Source organism: Cystoisospora suis (assembly GCF_002600585.1).
Source record: "Cystoisospora suis strain Wien I chromosome Unknown contig_356, whole genome shotgun sequence".
In the NCBI taxonomy this organism is placed as follows: domain Eukaryota; phylum Apicomplexa; class Conoidasida; order Eucoccidiorida; family Sarcocystidae; genus Cystoisospora; species Cystoisospora suis.
The window spans coordinates 84,420-100,122 of NW_027153157.1; the positions used below are offsets into that span (position 1 = coordinate 84,420).

A 15,703-nucleotide genomic window follows, 5' to 3' on the forward strand; every position below is an offset into this window, starting at 1 on the left:
GAGGTGCTTGTACTTTCCCCCAGCCTATTTGAGGGCAATAGAGACTCTCTCCTATCTTGGTTTCTTATTGTCTCGCGGCCGAGTGACAAGAAACGAACGAATAAAGGACATCTTTGGCACCGGTCTTTTTCTTATCTTCCGAACTGTTCCTCGCTGTTTCGTCTTCTTGTCTTCTTTGGCTTTGCCTGTGTCCCTTCACAGTGTCCCCGAGGCGTATGAGCTAAACGCCTCCTCTTTATTGTTACTTCTTTGGAGTCGTCCAGTCTCTCTTCTCCAGTCTTACTTGGTACAGTCCTTTCCTTTCGTCGGTATCGTCAGTCTCTTCATTCGAAACCTGCAGCTACACCGGGCAAACCACTCCCGCAGCTTCGTTTTCTTCTCTCGAGCTGCTCGTCCCCCTCTGTCCCGTCTGTTCCTTAACAATCCTCGTTTTCCCTTCCTTCCATTCTCTTCTCTTCCACAATGGTAAGACATCTCATCGTCGGCTTCAGTACACTCCTGAATGTATGTAATGTAGAGAGGCGAGCGCACACCGGACGGGCATGCATGGCTGGGCTTATAATCTGTCCCTTCTTGTGGGTTCGATCCCTCGTGGGGAAACGAGATGCCACTGAGCCAGGAGAAACCTATTCTCTGAGATCTGCTCATGCGGGCGGTCGTCCGTCTTCACCTCCTCCATGAATCGCTTAGCCCAGACCCCTCAGGACTAGACAAGTCTGTGACCGGCTCTTACGAGGGCGAGGTCTTCCCCGTGTGGTGTTGGTAGCAGATAGCTACTTAAACCATTGTAGAAGACAAGGCGGTTCGGTGGCCTGTCGATCTTCTCCTCTAGTTGGTCTTCCCTCGCTTCGCCGGTGGTCTTTCTTTATATAGGCTATATCCTGCACAACAGCATTTCGTTGTACGGACGTGAACAACTTGTTGCTTTTGTCTCTCATTCACAGGAACTCTATCATTCTCTTCTGTACAAAGCCATACGGTTTAATGTGCCTTCGTCAAGATCTGATTCCTGTAATGCTCGTTGTATGCCATGGTGGCCCTGTCTCGCGGCGAGAGGACGCGGCTCTTTCTCCGTAACGTATCCATAGTAGTGTAGCGGTGTTGGTTTCTTTTTCAGTTAGATCTGTCTTTATCTGTCATTCTACTAAGGCGTATGCTAGTGTAGTGATTTCTACCAGATAGTGGGGAAACTCCTCGGTAGCCATCTCTCTTGGGGGCTTCCATGGGTGCTCCTCGCCGGAGGTTAGCCCTGCTTTCTCTGTACCGTTGCTTGAGCAGAGATCTCGTATGGGTGTAAAGTACTGCTTAGTATCTCGTAGCATCCGAGTTTCAGGTGTACGGACACCTCGGGTGTATGCATACCTCCAGATATATTCTTTGCCGACTTAGCGAAGATGAATTTTCTAACAATGAAAATGAGAATGAAGGAATCGAGTAGATACTGACGCAGCCATTTCTTTCCACACATCTCATCTGTGGATGTCTGAGTGTCCGACCCTCTGAGTTTCTTCGCATTTCTGCTGTCCACCACACCTCCTGCTTGCGCTTCTTTTCTTTCCTCATCAATTTGTGTTTTCTCATTCTTCCCTGAATCTCTTGTTTCTCTACATGTCCATCTCTATTTTTTAACTCATGACTCCATACGTTGTGAGTGTGTCTCTCTCTCCCCCCTCTCTCGATCTTCTCTTCTACATCTCCTAAAGTGAAAGCGTACGCCACCACCGTCCGTGTTCGCTATGTTCACCTCGTCGTTTTTCTCACCCTGGTTCTATTGTTGCTTCTTTCTTCTTTTTCTATTGGTCCTGTCCCTTCTGTCTTCCACCCAGCCCCTCCATGTGTTAAGATCCATACTGACTCCTTTCTGTCTTATCACCTCACCAGTCTCCCACTTTTTCACTGTATCTACAGCAGCGATGGTGGTCAAGTGTAACGTTTTCCTCTGAGGGTCGCGCTACTTCATGAATCTCTGAAGAAAAACGTTATCGATCTTTCACTCTACAAAGACAACATAAACTCACGATGACCCCTTTCAGGAGATCACGAAAGAAGTCGGCTCTCTTTTTCCTTACCTCAAAGTCATGAAGGTAGCAATCTCTCGTTTTCTTCTTTCCCCCCTTTCTCCTTCTGTCTTTGCTTTTTCTTCCTTTCTTAACAGTTTGCAAACAAGTACGGCCTTGCAGGCCTCTTGAAAGAAGGTCATCGGACATTTACAGGTGTCGATGAAGTTACCGCTCGAAATATTGAGGCTGCTAAAGCTCTCTCAGACATCACAAGAACCTCTCTAGGTAAAGAAATGTGGATTTCTTTGTTGGTACTTCTGTCTTCCTTTGCTTGTCTTCAAGGCCTGAAATGAATTCTTCGATATACTACAACTCTCTTCAGTCTTGTATAGTGAGAAGAATAGATCTCTCTTCCTATGCCGCGGCAGGCAGCTTCTCTCTTTGAGGTACTTTTGTTTCCTCTCTTGGTCGCATTACATTCTCTTTGTGACAACCAAGAGAGGCTGCCTGTGTGCTCTCCTCATCTGAGGACTGTTTATAGATGTCTTGCTTGCGAGCTCACTGTCTTCAAGTACTCGTACCTTCTTTGCGAAGAGAAGAACCCTCTAAAAAGAGAGAGAGAAACACAGAGAAGGCTGCATACATACATATATACCTGTCCATGCATACACCCGAGGTGGCCATCCTTCTTCGCGTGCTTCGTGCCTCTCCCTAAGTCCAATCTCCAGAGATTCCACCCCGGGAATAGATAGTAGGGTCATTTACGGGGCTGGGGTGGCGAAGGCTTAAGTTCAGTTGCTTGGAGTTCTCACAGAAAGGCCACGGGGGAGTGTGTATGGAAAGCAGGCGCTGAAGTGTTGTCTGTAGACTTCGAGAGTATTCCGAGGACTTCAAGCAAGTACCCTTCCAACGACTGGGGTATGGATTATATGGATGCTGTCTTCATGCGTCTCATAACGTATAGACACTTCACAGGAGAAAGTGTTTCTTCCCCTTCCTTTTCTTTTCTGAGCTTTGTGTCTGTCTTCATGCCACGCATCCAAAAAGGTGGACTCTAAACGTTTTTCTCCTTTCTCCGTTTAGAGCTGTCTACATAACCTCTTGATTCTGAACAGACACAGAGAGCGTGAGATTCCGTCTTTTTCAGTGTCGTTGTCTCTTCGATATGTATGTGTTGTGCTCCATGCACCTCGCTCCTTTATAGGACCTCGAAGTCTTTCCAAGTTAATTGTGACCTCCCTGAACAAGCGTATCATCACATCTGATAGCGCCTTGATTGTCAAAGAGCTTGAGGTGCAGCACCCTGCGGCTAAGCTCGTGTGCTTCGCTGCTGAAATGCAACAGCAGGAGTTTGGTGGAGCGGTCAACTTCCTTCTCATTGTCGCAGGACAGCTACTTGCGGAGGTCTGTCTCTGTTTTCATAAGTTCTCACATGAGTTGTTTTGGAACTTCTTTCTTCACCTCCAGTCATATCCTAGTTATGAGAGGATATGAAGTCTCATGGAGATGAAATTTCTCAGGATTCAGGAGGAAGGATACATAGGTGTGATCTTGGCTCGTTTCTAGTTCTCTACAGCATTCAAATCACATCTGATGAGCACCCACTCAGTTCTCCGTAGGCCTCACGAAGAGGAACAAGGGGTCAAGGGGGGGCTAGTTGTAGTTGTACAGGGGATGTAATACGATGGTCTTGAAATGAGCTCCGGTGGAAGGCAGTGGAAGTGCGGGGGGGGGGAGAGAAGATGTATGACCACAGGAAAGATTGAGAGACAGTAGAGATCTGTTTGTAGAGGGGTGCACGGATAAGAAAGAACTAATAGAGAGAGAATGTAGTGCATCCGTTAGAACACAGAGAGATAGTTACTTGAGTGAATAGCTTTGGAAGACTGTGGTTACTTAGCATCGATAACTGCTGAGCTTAGATCCAGTTGAATGTGTACGTGTGTGTGCCGAGTGTATACATGCTGTGTAGACCCCCAACCTCATGAGTCTTCTGCCTCCTTGACGTGCGGAGTCTTTTCTTCATGAAGAAACTGGGTGTCTTGTCTGTTCTGCGTTTCTTTTCTATGCAGGCAGATTACTTGTTGAAGCAAGGCCTCCATTCAAATGATATTGTTCGTGGGTATGAACTCGCCTTAGCCAAGATCCCCGCCTTTCTGGAGGAGAGTGTTTGTCATTCACTCACTAATCTTTATGATCAACAGGCTTTAGCAGAAGGTCAGCCATGAGAAAGCGGAGCTCTTTCGAAAGAGTTTCTCTCTGTTGCTCTGTGATTCATCGCCTCTCTCGCCCTCAAGAGCAGATTAGGGAAACAACTATTCGTCTAGAATCTGAGCTCGGTGGTGTATTGCAGTCCTCTATTGGTGAAGTGGCGGCGCCATACAGATATCTGTAGGAATAGACGTCTGCGGCTGGGTTTGGAGGCGTGTGTCGTCGTGTGTGAATGTGTGTATACAAGGAAACCGTGTCTCTATTTGATTGAAGAGGAGGGATCGAGGAAATATTTATTCCGTCTGTGTTTATATATATGAGGATACCTTGGAATCTTTGTGGAGGCTAGCTTTCATGTCGTTGTATGGTAATCTGACGTCCATAGGCATCTGAGAAGATCACATATGTCTGTGTTTCTTTCGTTGCTTTCTTGGAGACTTTGGCCGGGTCTCACTTTTACCATTTGCTTTTTGCTTGATTCTTTCTCTTCTCTTCAGTTCTTGAAACAACTGTAGCTACAAAGCCCCTATGTGCAGAAGGCCGACTTCATTCCCTCGTAGCTCAGGCTGCGACTCTTGTGATGCCTCCTAATGATCCTCGAGCTTTCGATGTCGAAAACATTCGCGTAGCAAAGCTTGTTGGAGGCTCTCTATCTCAGTCTGTTGTTCTGAAAGGAATGGTCGTCACTCGACCTCCCACGGGTATGATACCGCCTTGATCTCTCTTTTCCACGCGGATTAGAGATAGCGAGATTCGCGTCTCTACTTTGCTCTAGATCCACCACTTTCTTCTCCACTGCACACTGTGTGTATATACGTGCATCTTTGTCTCTACCTATCTCTCTCTCCAAATGTATGTATCTCCATAGGGAGAGAGAAAGACGTATGCGGATCATCGCAAGCCAGGCCCGTAAGGGGAGGACGGCGACGTCAATAGCTGTCCTCGTGCGTAGATGTTGGTACCTGTGCGCAAATCTGTACGAGGGCGGAGTTGGGACGTGCACCCCGCCATCTCCACTTTTTGCTGTANNTACAGCAAAAAGTGGAGATGGCGCATACATCCGTGCATACACCAGAGAGCCATAACAAACTCTTCTCTTGTGCATCGTTAATAAAGAAACATCCACCATCACCCCTTTCTTGCGGTATACCTGATGACGTACTACACTCATCCATCCACCTTCTGTCTTTCGGTCTAGTCTTCTCTCGCTCTCTCTCTCTATAAGTGCAAAGAACTGCGTCTGCATATGCTTACTTACTCGTATCTATCTTACCAGCCGACTGCGATGTGTTTCCTCTCTCTTCTGTGCACTTGCTGTCTCCTGTCTGAAAGAGATACGTCACCCCGGACTTCTTGTCTCTTCTTGTGTCTCCTTTCTTTCAGGCAGTGTTGAGAGCAAGCAGAATTGTAAGGTGATGGTTCTAGGCTGTGGGTTAGAGTGCTCGACGACAGAAGCGAAAGGAACTGTTCTGATTCACGGAGCGGAGGAATTGAAGAATTTCACAAAGGGTGAAGAAAAACAGATGGACGATATCATTAGAGGGATTAAGGATGCAGGAGTAGAGGCCATTATTGTTCATGGAGGTGCTATTAGCGATGTCGCTCAGCACTTCTGTAACAAGTACGATATTCTCACTCTTAAAGTAAGCTTCTTCTTCGTCGTTGTTCTTCTTCCTCCTGTGGTCGGGTGAATAGCACAAAGATCTCTTCGTGTCCCCGTGCACGTGCGCGTATAGGTATGCATACATGGGTCTAAAGATAGACTTCTATCTATATTGTTCCATGGTAGTAAAGGACAGGTTTCATGTACGCGAATATGTACACACATGGATCTGAAGAGAGACTTCAATCTGTCTCTTATGGTAGTGAAGACTGAAGGAGAGGAGGTTTCATTCAGACTCGGGACGGGGAAGGGAAAAAGAAAGAAAGTTGAGCGTGCTTTTCCTGAGAAAAGTGCATGCCTCGCGAAACGCGCTTGTATCCCTCTGACTTCGCTTTGTTTCTGTGTACGATCAAGAGAGGAGGTTGGGGGACTGCCTGAGCTTGTCGCTTTTCTTGAAATACGCGAGTCTCCTTTAACGCGCGAGACAGGTATATACCTGCCTCTACACATGGCGTTTTTCTTTCCTTTTTCAGATTCCATTTCTACGTAGGTTGTAGTATCACTACGTTGTGATTAAGTATTCACATAGAGAGATGTGTTTAAGCAAGCTCTATCGCGTCTTCTAGAAGGCGTATATATGTATATATATCAAGGTCCCAAAGAGGTTCTTGTTGCTTCTGTACAAAGCAGTCGTTTCTCCAGTTCATTTCGCCGAATGCATGCGTCAGATATAGAGGAAACAGTCGTGAGTATATGAGAGAACGGGATCGATCTGATTGCCTTCTTTTCTCAAGGGAAGTTCAGTCTGGAGCATCATAGATCATCGTGCGTGTTTCCATGCATGCCTGCGGTCACTTGTTTTCTGTGCATGCATGCGGTCACTTGTTTCGATGCTCAGGTTCAATCCAAGTTTGAAACCCGGAGACTATGCAGAGCCCTGGGAGCGACGGCAATTGTTCGTTTGGTAAGTCTTTCTACTCTCACTTTTTCGGCTGTCCACATACAGCACACAACACACATCTAACGGTGGAGAGACGAGAGAGAGTACGAGAACACAGCTGAGATAGTACGAGGTCCAAACACAGTCTAGGTAGAGGCCTGATCACGATCCATGTGACTCGGTGTTTCTTAAGGTGACTTGGCAACAGCAGATACGATGTGATAAGATACAAAAGGAATCTTTCCGGAGTGTTCTTATAGGAGTTGCCTTAGGGTGACAAGAGAAAGACGACACAAAGGAGAATTTCTTACTCAGTGCATATACACCTGAATAATACAAGCGGCAAATGTTGTTTCCGCCCTTTGTTTTCTTTCATGAGCTGGTTGATATTCTTCATTTCTTTCTGCAGTCCCTATAGGTTCGTACATGTGTACAATCATAGACATGAATGAAGTTTTCTCGTTTCTACACGAAGTACATGTTTTCCTGAATGGAAAGAAAACTTCTCTCTCACTTCCCTGTTGCTACTGGTTCTCCTCCGCCTGTCCACAGGGTGTCCCTACACCCGAAGAACTCGGGAGCTGCGTGTCGATTTCGGTGTCTGAGCTCTCATCAAAGAAAGTCACGAGCATTATTACAAAAGATACTCGAGTGTGTACTATCGTCTTGAGAGGAAGTACTCCAGCCATCTTGGATGAAGCAGAACGGGCTATTGATGACGCCGCGAATCTTGTTCGAGCTCTTACGAAAGATCCTCGTCTTGTCCCTGGTGCGGGTGCTACGGAAATGGAGCTCTCTCGGAAGATTGTTGTAAGTGAAGTCTCAAGGGATTCTATGGATGTCCCTTCTAGTGTATGTACACGATGCTCACAAAGATTCTTCTCCTTCCGATACTGAGTGCTAACTCGAATGTGTCGGAGATCTGAACAGAGAAAACGGGGAAAGGTGTATATTTAGAGAAGAATGAAGTCTCGAGAAACGTAAAGAGATTGAGAACATACGGAGCTAAGGGTAGGTATGTCTTTTGAGTGGTGCTGACAGAGGTGAGTAGACGGACAGCTATCAATGCGGGGGGTTGACTTGTGAAGAAGATCAGACCCTTTCTTCTATGTGCGCCGCCAAAAATACATACAGTGGATACATACAATCTTTCGAATGGGTATACGGAGTGACGCTCATTACGATTTGTATTGAGGTAGATTTACTAGGCATGAGAAGGGCTAGAAACCCTCTGAAAGAGTAAGGTGTCATTGTCTCTGTCGAGACTCGGCTCTAAGTGTGTCACCTGCAATCGTAGGAGTGTATCTAGTGGGGAGAATGCATGCGGACGAGCCCGTCTCGAGTAGAAGATACATCCAAAAAACGAGCTAGGACTCACACGAAATTCAGGGAGTCTCAGTTTCTTACCCACTGCAACCGTCCTTGCTCTCACATTAAAGTGGATCTCTTTCTACTTTTTTATGTGATACGTCAGTTCGTGCATCTAATACAACGCCAGAGATTCTTGTGCCTGAGGAGGTAGGTGTATCAACCAAATGTCGCCTGGTGTGTCTCACCACTCACTTCTTCACTAGGTGATCACCCGTTTCAGGTGTGTTCTTCCCATACATGGAGATCCAGCTCAGCGACTTCTGTTACTAGCGTAAGACTCGGTATGTCGTCGTTGTCTCTCCCCTAGGCCGGCCCGATATGAAAGAGATAAGAAGTTGTTTGTGCGTTTGTACACCTCGTGATACTACAGGCTTACGGATCCACACTTCCTGGAGTCGAACAATATGCTGTCTTGAAGTTTGGCGAGGCCTTTGAGATTATCCCCCGTCTCCTAGCTGAAAGTGCAGGACATAGTGGCACAGGTAAACGCATACATCAGTTACGGGCAAATAGAGCTATCTGTGTATAATCTGATGAACACACTCAAAATGTTTCTTAGAGTGAAGATGCTTGGAAGTCCGACTGTTTTTCTGCTTTTTGGTCGTCTTGCGACAATGTCAAATGGCTGGCTGCTCTGAAAGATTCTGATGTAGTGTAGAGGAATTGTTGATTGGTGGTGGATCACGAATGCTGCAGTCTCGTAGATACCTTTGTCTAGACACGGGTGACTGACTTCTCGTAGATGTCTAGGTAACTAGCGGGCGCATCGCTTGGCTGTTTAGGGGAGGGGGGGCTATCGAGACACGATGCTTGGTCAGCCTAGCTGCTCTAAAGAATCATTTTCTCCTAATGACAGGAATCGGAGTAAATAAGGCAGGTGGTTCAGGTGCAGACACTACTGGCTGTACTGTGAGGTGTGCTCAGTTTGAAGGGGAGTGGTACACCGCAACTGAAGGCTGCGAACGGAAGTCGAAGACACAGTTGAACAGTGTAATAAGTGTATGCCTTCTACGTTGCATCTGCTGAATGAGTTCTCGTCTACTTCGCAGTAGGCGCGGTGGTGTCTGGGGAAAGGCACGGTCAGGGGGAGGATTGAAGTGACTGATCTACGTACGCGCTGTATCAGATTTCTTCCGTTTCATCCCTTCAAAGTTCAGCCTTGAATGCCGAGCTTTGATTGATTGATTCGTCCGAACTTTGTGTTTCACATACACTGTTGGTTTGGCGAATATCTGCCGCAGAAGTCCTGGCAGCGCTCCACGCTGCACATGGCCAAGGACGAGTCCATGAGGGCGTCAATACGGACGTTAGCATTTCAACATGCTCTCCAGGAAAGCATGCCAGTAGCAGCACCCAGGCATTAACTTTGAATGCTGTTGAGAAGAAAATCTTCGACCATCATATGATGAAGCAGTGGGCTATACGTCTCGGAACAGACGCAGCCCTTACAGTTCTACGGGTAGATCAGATTATTATGGCCCGGCCTGCTGGAGGACCTGCTCCGCGTAAGTAGACGGCAGAGACCAGGACGGTCAAGAAGACAACACGAATGAGTCCACTGCTCATTTGGCCCGTGGAGTCATCTGAAAGTGTACGAGCCTGTATTTCTTCTCCGCATCTCCGGGGTACTGCATCGTAGACAATACTTCTTTGAGTGGTAAGGATGTAACTGTCCTCCGTCTGCGTAGAAGGATTACTCTAGAGAGAGAAAAACTTGGTGGCTTCGCTATAATGTTCCGCGAGGGATGAAGGCTTTGCTGTTTTTTCGCAAGAGAGATGTAGTCGTAGTGAGTTGAAGCATGTAGCTCGTCGATGGAGTAGAGTATAAGACACCGGGGAACACACCTGATGTTCTTCGGAATGGTCGTAGAAACTTGAATTGTACCCGGCAGAGTATTAGTGGTATGGCATTCAGAAACTTTCTATTGCAGATTTGCACTGCGTACCGAACAAGATTTACAACAAACATGACATGCATAGCCGTGAGGACTGGCGGGCGCCTGCAAACAGCACAGTGTTCTACTAGCGCCGCCGACGACGAGAAGGCGATTGACTCGGGCTAAATACTCATTCCGCACTCAGTCTGCCCGCTGCAAGAGAGTATCTGGCGGCGTTCTTGAGTCGACTATATATGCCGCGGGTTTCCCTCTGGTACGTTTTTGTTTCTTTTTTCTTTAGGCGCGCCTGGTGCACCAGACCTCGACTAACAAACAACCCACGCCCTTCATTCACCGTCTGATCAGATGGGCGTGCTTTTCGTCCCGTGCGCTCACTCCACCAGTCCTTGTCTGTGAAGCGGGAACGGGTCTGCCCTTCCGCGGTTTGCGCCTTACGGGCGATAGGTGTGCGTGCTTTCTGATTTTAGTCTTGGCTGATCTGCTTTTCGTTCTGCATTTGGACCGGAGTGAGGGTTTGCGATTGACGTACGTGAAGTCAAACACGAGAACTCGCAAATGAACGCTGGACCATACAGCCGCGACCAGCGGTTACCCGGCTGTTTTTCAGTCGGGGACCTCTCGTGGATGTTGACGCTCCGGCCGGCTCACGTTGAGGTAGCACTAGCTAGCAGCCCTAGTAGACTGGCAGTCGGTTTGGATGCGGCCGCGCATCTCCCGGCACGTCATGAGCAAGTCGCAGCGGACAGTGCATTTACCTGCCACGAGGTAAGCAGCAGCGGAAGTGGCAAAGGCAGGCGCCGGGTGTCGACGCCAGTCAGCGACATGCACGTGGCAGGGCACGGTACTGGTCCGCACAGGTCGCCACTCGAACACCAGGTCGCGCGGGCTGTATGCACTTGTGGATCTTTAGGCGAGGGTCAGCAGTCCCACTTGGTTAGCCGGTCGCGAGCGAATCAGGCTTGGGTTACCTCCGGCGCAGCGTTGGCATCTTTTGTGGAAGAGGGACTAGCCACGGTGCGGAAGTGGTCTCGGGTAATCCCTCATGTGATACCTGAGGATCTACAGGAAAAGAAGTCTCCCAGCGGGAGTAACGCTTAGTTGACGGGTGCCAGGCCTCGCGAAAAGTATCGTGAAGGACCGGCTGGGATGCCGAACTCTGCAGATACCTTGCGGCAGTGCCGTATTTCAGGGCCAAGATCTCACCGGCTTGCGCTGGCCTCAACGATCTGTGTGATGAGCGCTCAACCTTTCTCCACTGAAGTGTGAAATCTGGGTCGCTTCAGGGCGCCCTAGTTTCAGCCAGCAGTTTGGTGGACTTGCATGGCAGCCGCCAGCTAGAGAATGAGTGCAGTGGAATTTCCTTGGCGCTTGCGTCGTGGCAGCATCCGCGCACTTCAACCGGGTGACGCAGTACAGCGGCATCGTGCAAAGTGCGCGGGCAGGACACAACGAGTAGTGAAGGTCTGAATGAAAGGCAGCGGTACCAAGGGTGTGCTCGGGGGCTGCACACCGAAAGACCCTGCACGTCCTGAGTCTGCTTCACTAGCTAGATTATACGGCTGCACCCGCTGGCCGCTACTTTTTTAATGTTTCTTTTTTGTTGGAACCAGTGGAAATTTTGTCATGATTATCGCCAAAAGCAAACTCAGGAACGCATCTGGCCCGACAAGCTTGTCTGGCTGCTCTGTCCACTCGCGCGGGACTCTTGCAAAAAGTCATTTTTGTTGCATCTGCTAGTGATTTCTCCTTAGTGCCCTTGCAGTAGATCTGAAGGTATCACTTTGTAGTGGCTGTTCGTTCCCGTTTGATCTCCGCTCTAGGGCCCCGATGCCGTGGTGATACAGCGGGCCCTCGTCTGCGGGCGTTTTGTCTCGTTCGGCAGAGCCCGTATTACTTCAGACCAGCTGTCTAGCTTTCCGCCAGACTGGTTTCGCCGGCAAAGGCTACTCGGAGGGCTTTTTGGAATGTCACGTCAGCCTGACCTGTCGGGCGCGTAATCGATGGGGAAATCTTTAGTAGTGCTTTTGCTTTTGCTGGCGTTACTAGACGTTGAAGCGCAAATGGCACGACCTGGGAAGGTTCCTATGTCTGAAACATCAAGGGACAGCACCCGCGGGCGACACCCTGCAGGCGGCGGAGGACAGGGCCGCCCAACAAAACGCTTTCAGCTGAAGCCTCCGAATGACGCCGAAGGCCCCGCGAGCAACCCTGGCCGGAGCGGTCAGCTTGAGAAACCAGATCGCATTCACCCGGCAGCGAGGAAAGCGGGGGGGAATCGGAGACAGCCGGTAGAAGACAGCGGCTCAAACAGAGCAAGCAGAGGAGGTTTGCAGCAACCAGGTACTGCGCAATCACAGAAGCGCCAAGAGCGTAGAAAGCCGGGCGGACCGCCACCTCGAGTGGTTAACCGCGAAACAGGAACTGACCCGTCTTCACGGCTCCCTCCGTCTGTCCCTCGTGTCCGGGAAAGCGGATACACTGGCCAACCAAGTTCACCTGGCCCCCCACGTCACGCCAACGGGACGAGCGGAAGTGCTGCAAGCGCGTCTCGTGGCCAGCCGACAATTCCGCCTCCTCAGGGCGCAAAGCGGGGACAGTACGACTTGCGCACTACTGCAACTCGGCAGAGTCGCTCAGAGCCACTTCCCGGAGAGGCGAGGACACATGGTACCCCTGGAGCTCGTCACAGCGAAGCAAACAGCACTCCGAATGGTCACGCAAGCAGCTCGGGCCGCGGTAGACCCCTTCCTCGGGCCGCAGAAAAAACAGCACCCAGCGCCCCCTTGCAGGACGGCCACTCCCCGAGTATTCTGGAGCTGGGCATCCCCGACGCCCGTGCCCTAGCGGACATGCTGTGGCAACGCCGCGCTGCGGCTGACACCGAGAAGCTGAAGACAGCTTCGAAAAAGGGTGAGACTCAAGAGAACGTGTTTTACGCGAGGCTCGAGAGGATTAAGGATCACCAGTGGCAACTCCGGGAACGCAACGAAGCGAAGGCACGTGAACGGGTGGAAATGCTGGAGTCGACTGTGAAGCTGACTCGCCCCCTCGACCGCAATGATGAACGCATTCCACCGATGAGCACTAGGGAGAGAAAGGGTAGGAAAGGAAGCTCGGGGAGCAGAGCTGGTGCCGGTATCGGCGGGCAAGTCCGTACCGGGTGCAGATCAGCTGGAATCACAACCCGCTGCAGGGAGTCGGTGCTGCCAGAAAATCACACAAGAACCTCGAACAAGGGATCAAAGCCACGGAAAGTTTCCTGGGCTCCGGCTCCGAGTAAACGCAAGCAACGGCTGGCAGCAGCGGCTCTCCTTGGCGAGAGCGATGACATAGGTGCCACCGATAGGACAGAGGACGCGCAGCTTGTCTCTCGCCGGGGCGCAGGAATCAACCATCCTCAAGTCGCACGCTGGGGCACAGCCAAGCAAAACGGCCAAAAAGAGTTGGGTCGGGCTCCGGGACCACGTTCGCCACAAGCCCCTAGAAGAAATGCACGGCGAACTAGAAGGGAACAGGCAGCAAGCTCAGAGGCCACCACCCTCCTCCATGCCTTGTCCGACGCGGGGCGGGCCGTCTCGGGCAGTCAGGAATTCTTGCACACAGGAGAGAACAATCCGCAGAATTCCAGCAGTGACACTGGCAGCGACATGCAGCATTTCCTGAGCGATAGGCAGGGGCACTGCCGTGGAGCGTGCTTTGAGGGGCAGTCAGGGCCTCTGTCTCAAGTTGGTCGGACCGTGGGGAGTCCGCCACATATAAGGAATTTGCACGCCAAAGCAGCAGAGTCAGAACTGACTCGGAGGGCGCGACGTGGCCCTGTCCAGGAGGGGCTGCGCGAGCGCGCTCTCCTAAGAGGTTTGAGACCCGATTGTCTCGCGCTCAGCAACCGTGGCCCTGCCGGAGGCGATCACACTGTGAAGCCGGCATGCGGTCGAGGGACGGACAGCCCTGATTCTTTCCGGACGGGCAAAGTGCCGTCACAGGTATTGTCTAGAACCGGACGCGCCGTTCATGTCCCTAGAAGCAGCGGTGCCTCTAGGCTCCCATCGCAGCGGTCGGAAGACCCAGCAGGTGCTGGCCCCTCAAGACAACTCTCTAGCTTGTATACCTCGGCAGAGAAGAGGGATGTCGGCGAACCATTCAGAGGCAGCAGCCTTATTGACCAGCCCGTAGGCGCGGCTGCCATCACCTCGGAGTCATCGTCACACGGAAGTCGCCCTACTGCCACTCGCCCGCATATGAACAGACAGTCAGCACTTTTCTACGACAGAGGTGCCTTTCCGCCAAAAGGGAAGAGTCTCCTTGAGAAGGAGCTGAAAGTCTCCGTCGCGGAGATCCGACCGAAGAGATTGCGATCCAGCGTATTTGCTGCCCCCCACTCCTCCGTAGAGACCGGTTCTACTCCGGTCAGCGCTCCGATGGGCTCACCAGATACAGGGGGCCCGAAGCTAGCGTCGATGACAGGCAGCCTGTTAAAGGCTACAGTTCAGGAAGACGAGATAAAGGAGGCTCGTCAAGGCCCGTCAAAAACAACTCAGAATGGCCCGAATGCAACCGGAGCCAACAGCTTCCCGCCGCTCGGACGGGGCAGCTCGCCTGCAGTCGAAGAAGACCAGCAAGGACAACGGCGGCTGCAGTTTACTGGGAAAAGTGTCATCGACCAGGCAACTCCGGCACGATTTGAATTTGTGGACAACGACCACGGGATGCAATTTGTCAACTGGCGATCGTTCACTGGAGAGCGAGTGATTGAGAAGTTCTGGCAAAACAGCTTGCGGGAATCTGAGGCCCGCGACAGAAAACGCGTCGAGCAGGAAGTGCAAACGAAGTTTGCGGAGGTAGGTGTTCAAGCCTCGACAGTGCACAACAAAAGCGCAGACGCGTGGTCACCCGCCCGTGTGCACCCAGGGCGCCGTCGTCCACTCTGCGGGTCGGCTCTGCTTTTCGCTTCGTGCTCTTCTCTGATCGACAGTGAAAAATGATACGCTAGTCTGATCTTCTACGTAAGTTCGGGCGACCGGCACTGACTGTCAGCGGCAGCATCTTCCGGAACCGTGCGCGTACACTTGGCTCACCGTCGTACCAATCACGGAGCTACGGCGGAGCACGACGCATCAGATGGAAGGCTTCGGATAGTTCGTTTCGTTGTCTCTGTGCCGTTCAGGAATTCGAGTTCGAGCGTCGGAAAAAGCAGTTGTGGGAGGCAATGGGACGCCAACCTCCCGAAGATAACACAAGTGAACAGGAGCTGGCGGATCGGTACTACAGTGCCATGCAGGCTGTGCTTCACGGTCCTAAGGAAGACATCCTGACTGGACAGGTGAACACGCGAAGGTGACCTGGTGCAGCGTGCTCCTCGGTTCTGATCTACCTCACGTACATGAGGAAGCGTAGGGCTGTCGACACACCCCCACAGCGAAAAGCCCAGCCGAGTCATCTCTACAGCACTATATTAGAACCAAACCTGTCTCTGCCGGCCACCCATCGTTAGGAACCAGGCGAGGTCACACATCTGCTGCACCGGAGACTGCAGCGGACCTGCGACCTCAGGGAGCCGCGTCTGTACAAATATGGTTCGCCTTCCGTCAGCGCAACTAGAAAACATATAGCCGGGCAACCGAGTATGAGCCAAGGAGCCGTTTCCGGCAGCGTACCTGCACAGGAGCTCGCCCCTGTGTAC

General features: G+C 50.9%; 2 protein-coding genes across 2 annotated transcripts in view; both read left to right on the plus strand.

Annotated features, from left to right (window-relative positions):
• Nucleotides 1–41: 41 nt before the first annotated feature.
• Nucleotides 42–10,475, plus strand: CSUI_000902 (t-complex protein theta subunit). Its single transcript, XM_068061109.1, has 11 exons — nt 42–465; nt 2,156–2,285; nt 3,205–3,404; nt 4,073–4,217; nt 4,709–4,912; nt 5,595–5,854; nt 6,713–6,778; nt 7,307–7,564; nt 8,496–8,607; nt 9,367–9,630; nt 10,304–10,475. The coding sequence occupies exons 1-11, from the start codon at nt 463–465 to the stop codon at nt 10,330–10,332; spliced, it is 1,671 nt and encodes a 556-aa protein (XP_067926925.1). The 5' UTR covers nt 42–462; the 3' UTR covers nt 10,333–10,475.
• Nucleotides 10,476–12,083: 1,608 nt separating this feature from the next.
• CSUI_000903 (uncharacterized protein) overlaps nt 12,084–15,703 on the plus strand; it is a gene marked incomplete at both ends in the record, with an annotated part of 6,067 nt that continues 2,447 nt past the window's right edge. The window contains 2 exons of the mRNA XM_068061110.1: nt 12,084–14,861; nt 15,188–15,343. Of these exons, the coding sequence (XP_067926926.1) occupies nt 12,084–14,861; nt 15,188–15,343 (2,934 nt within the window). The remainder of the gene's footprint in view (nt 14,862–15,187; nt 15,344–15,703) is intronic.

Coding starts and splice junctions, on each gene's coding strand:
- CSUI_000902 (XM_068061109.1), top strand. Junction 5,855..6,712: donor ACGATATTCTCACTCTTAAA/GTAAGCTTCTTC, acceptor TTCGATGCTCAG/GTTCAATCCAAGTTTGAAAC. Junction 8,608..9,366: donor TGCAGGACATAGTGGCACAG/GTAAACGCATAC, acceptor TATCTGCCGCAG/AAGTCCTGGCAGCGCTCCAC.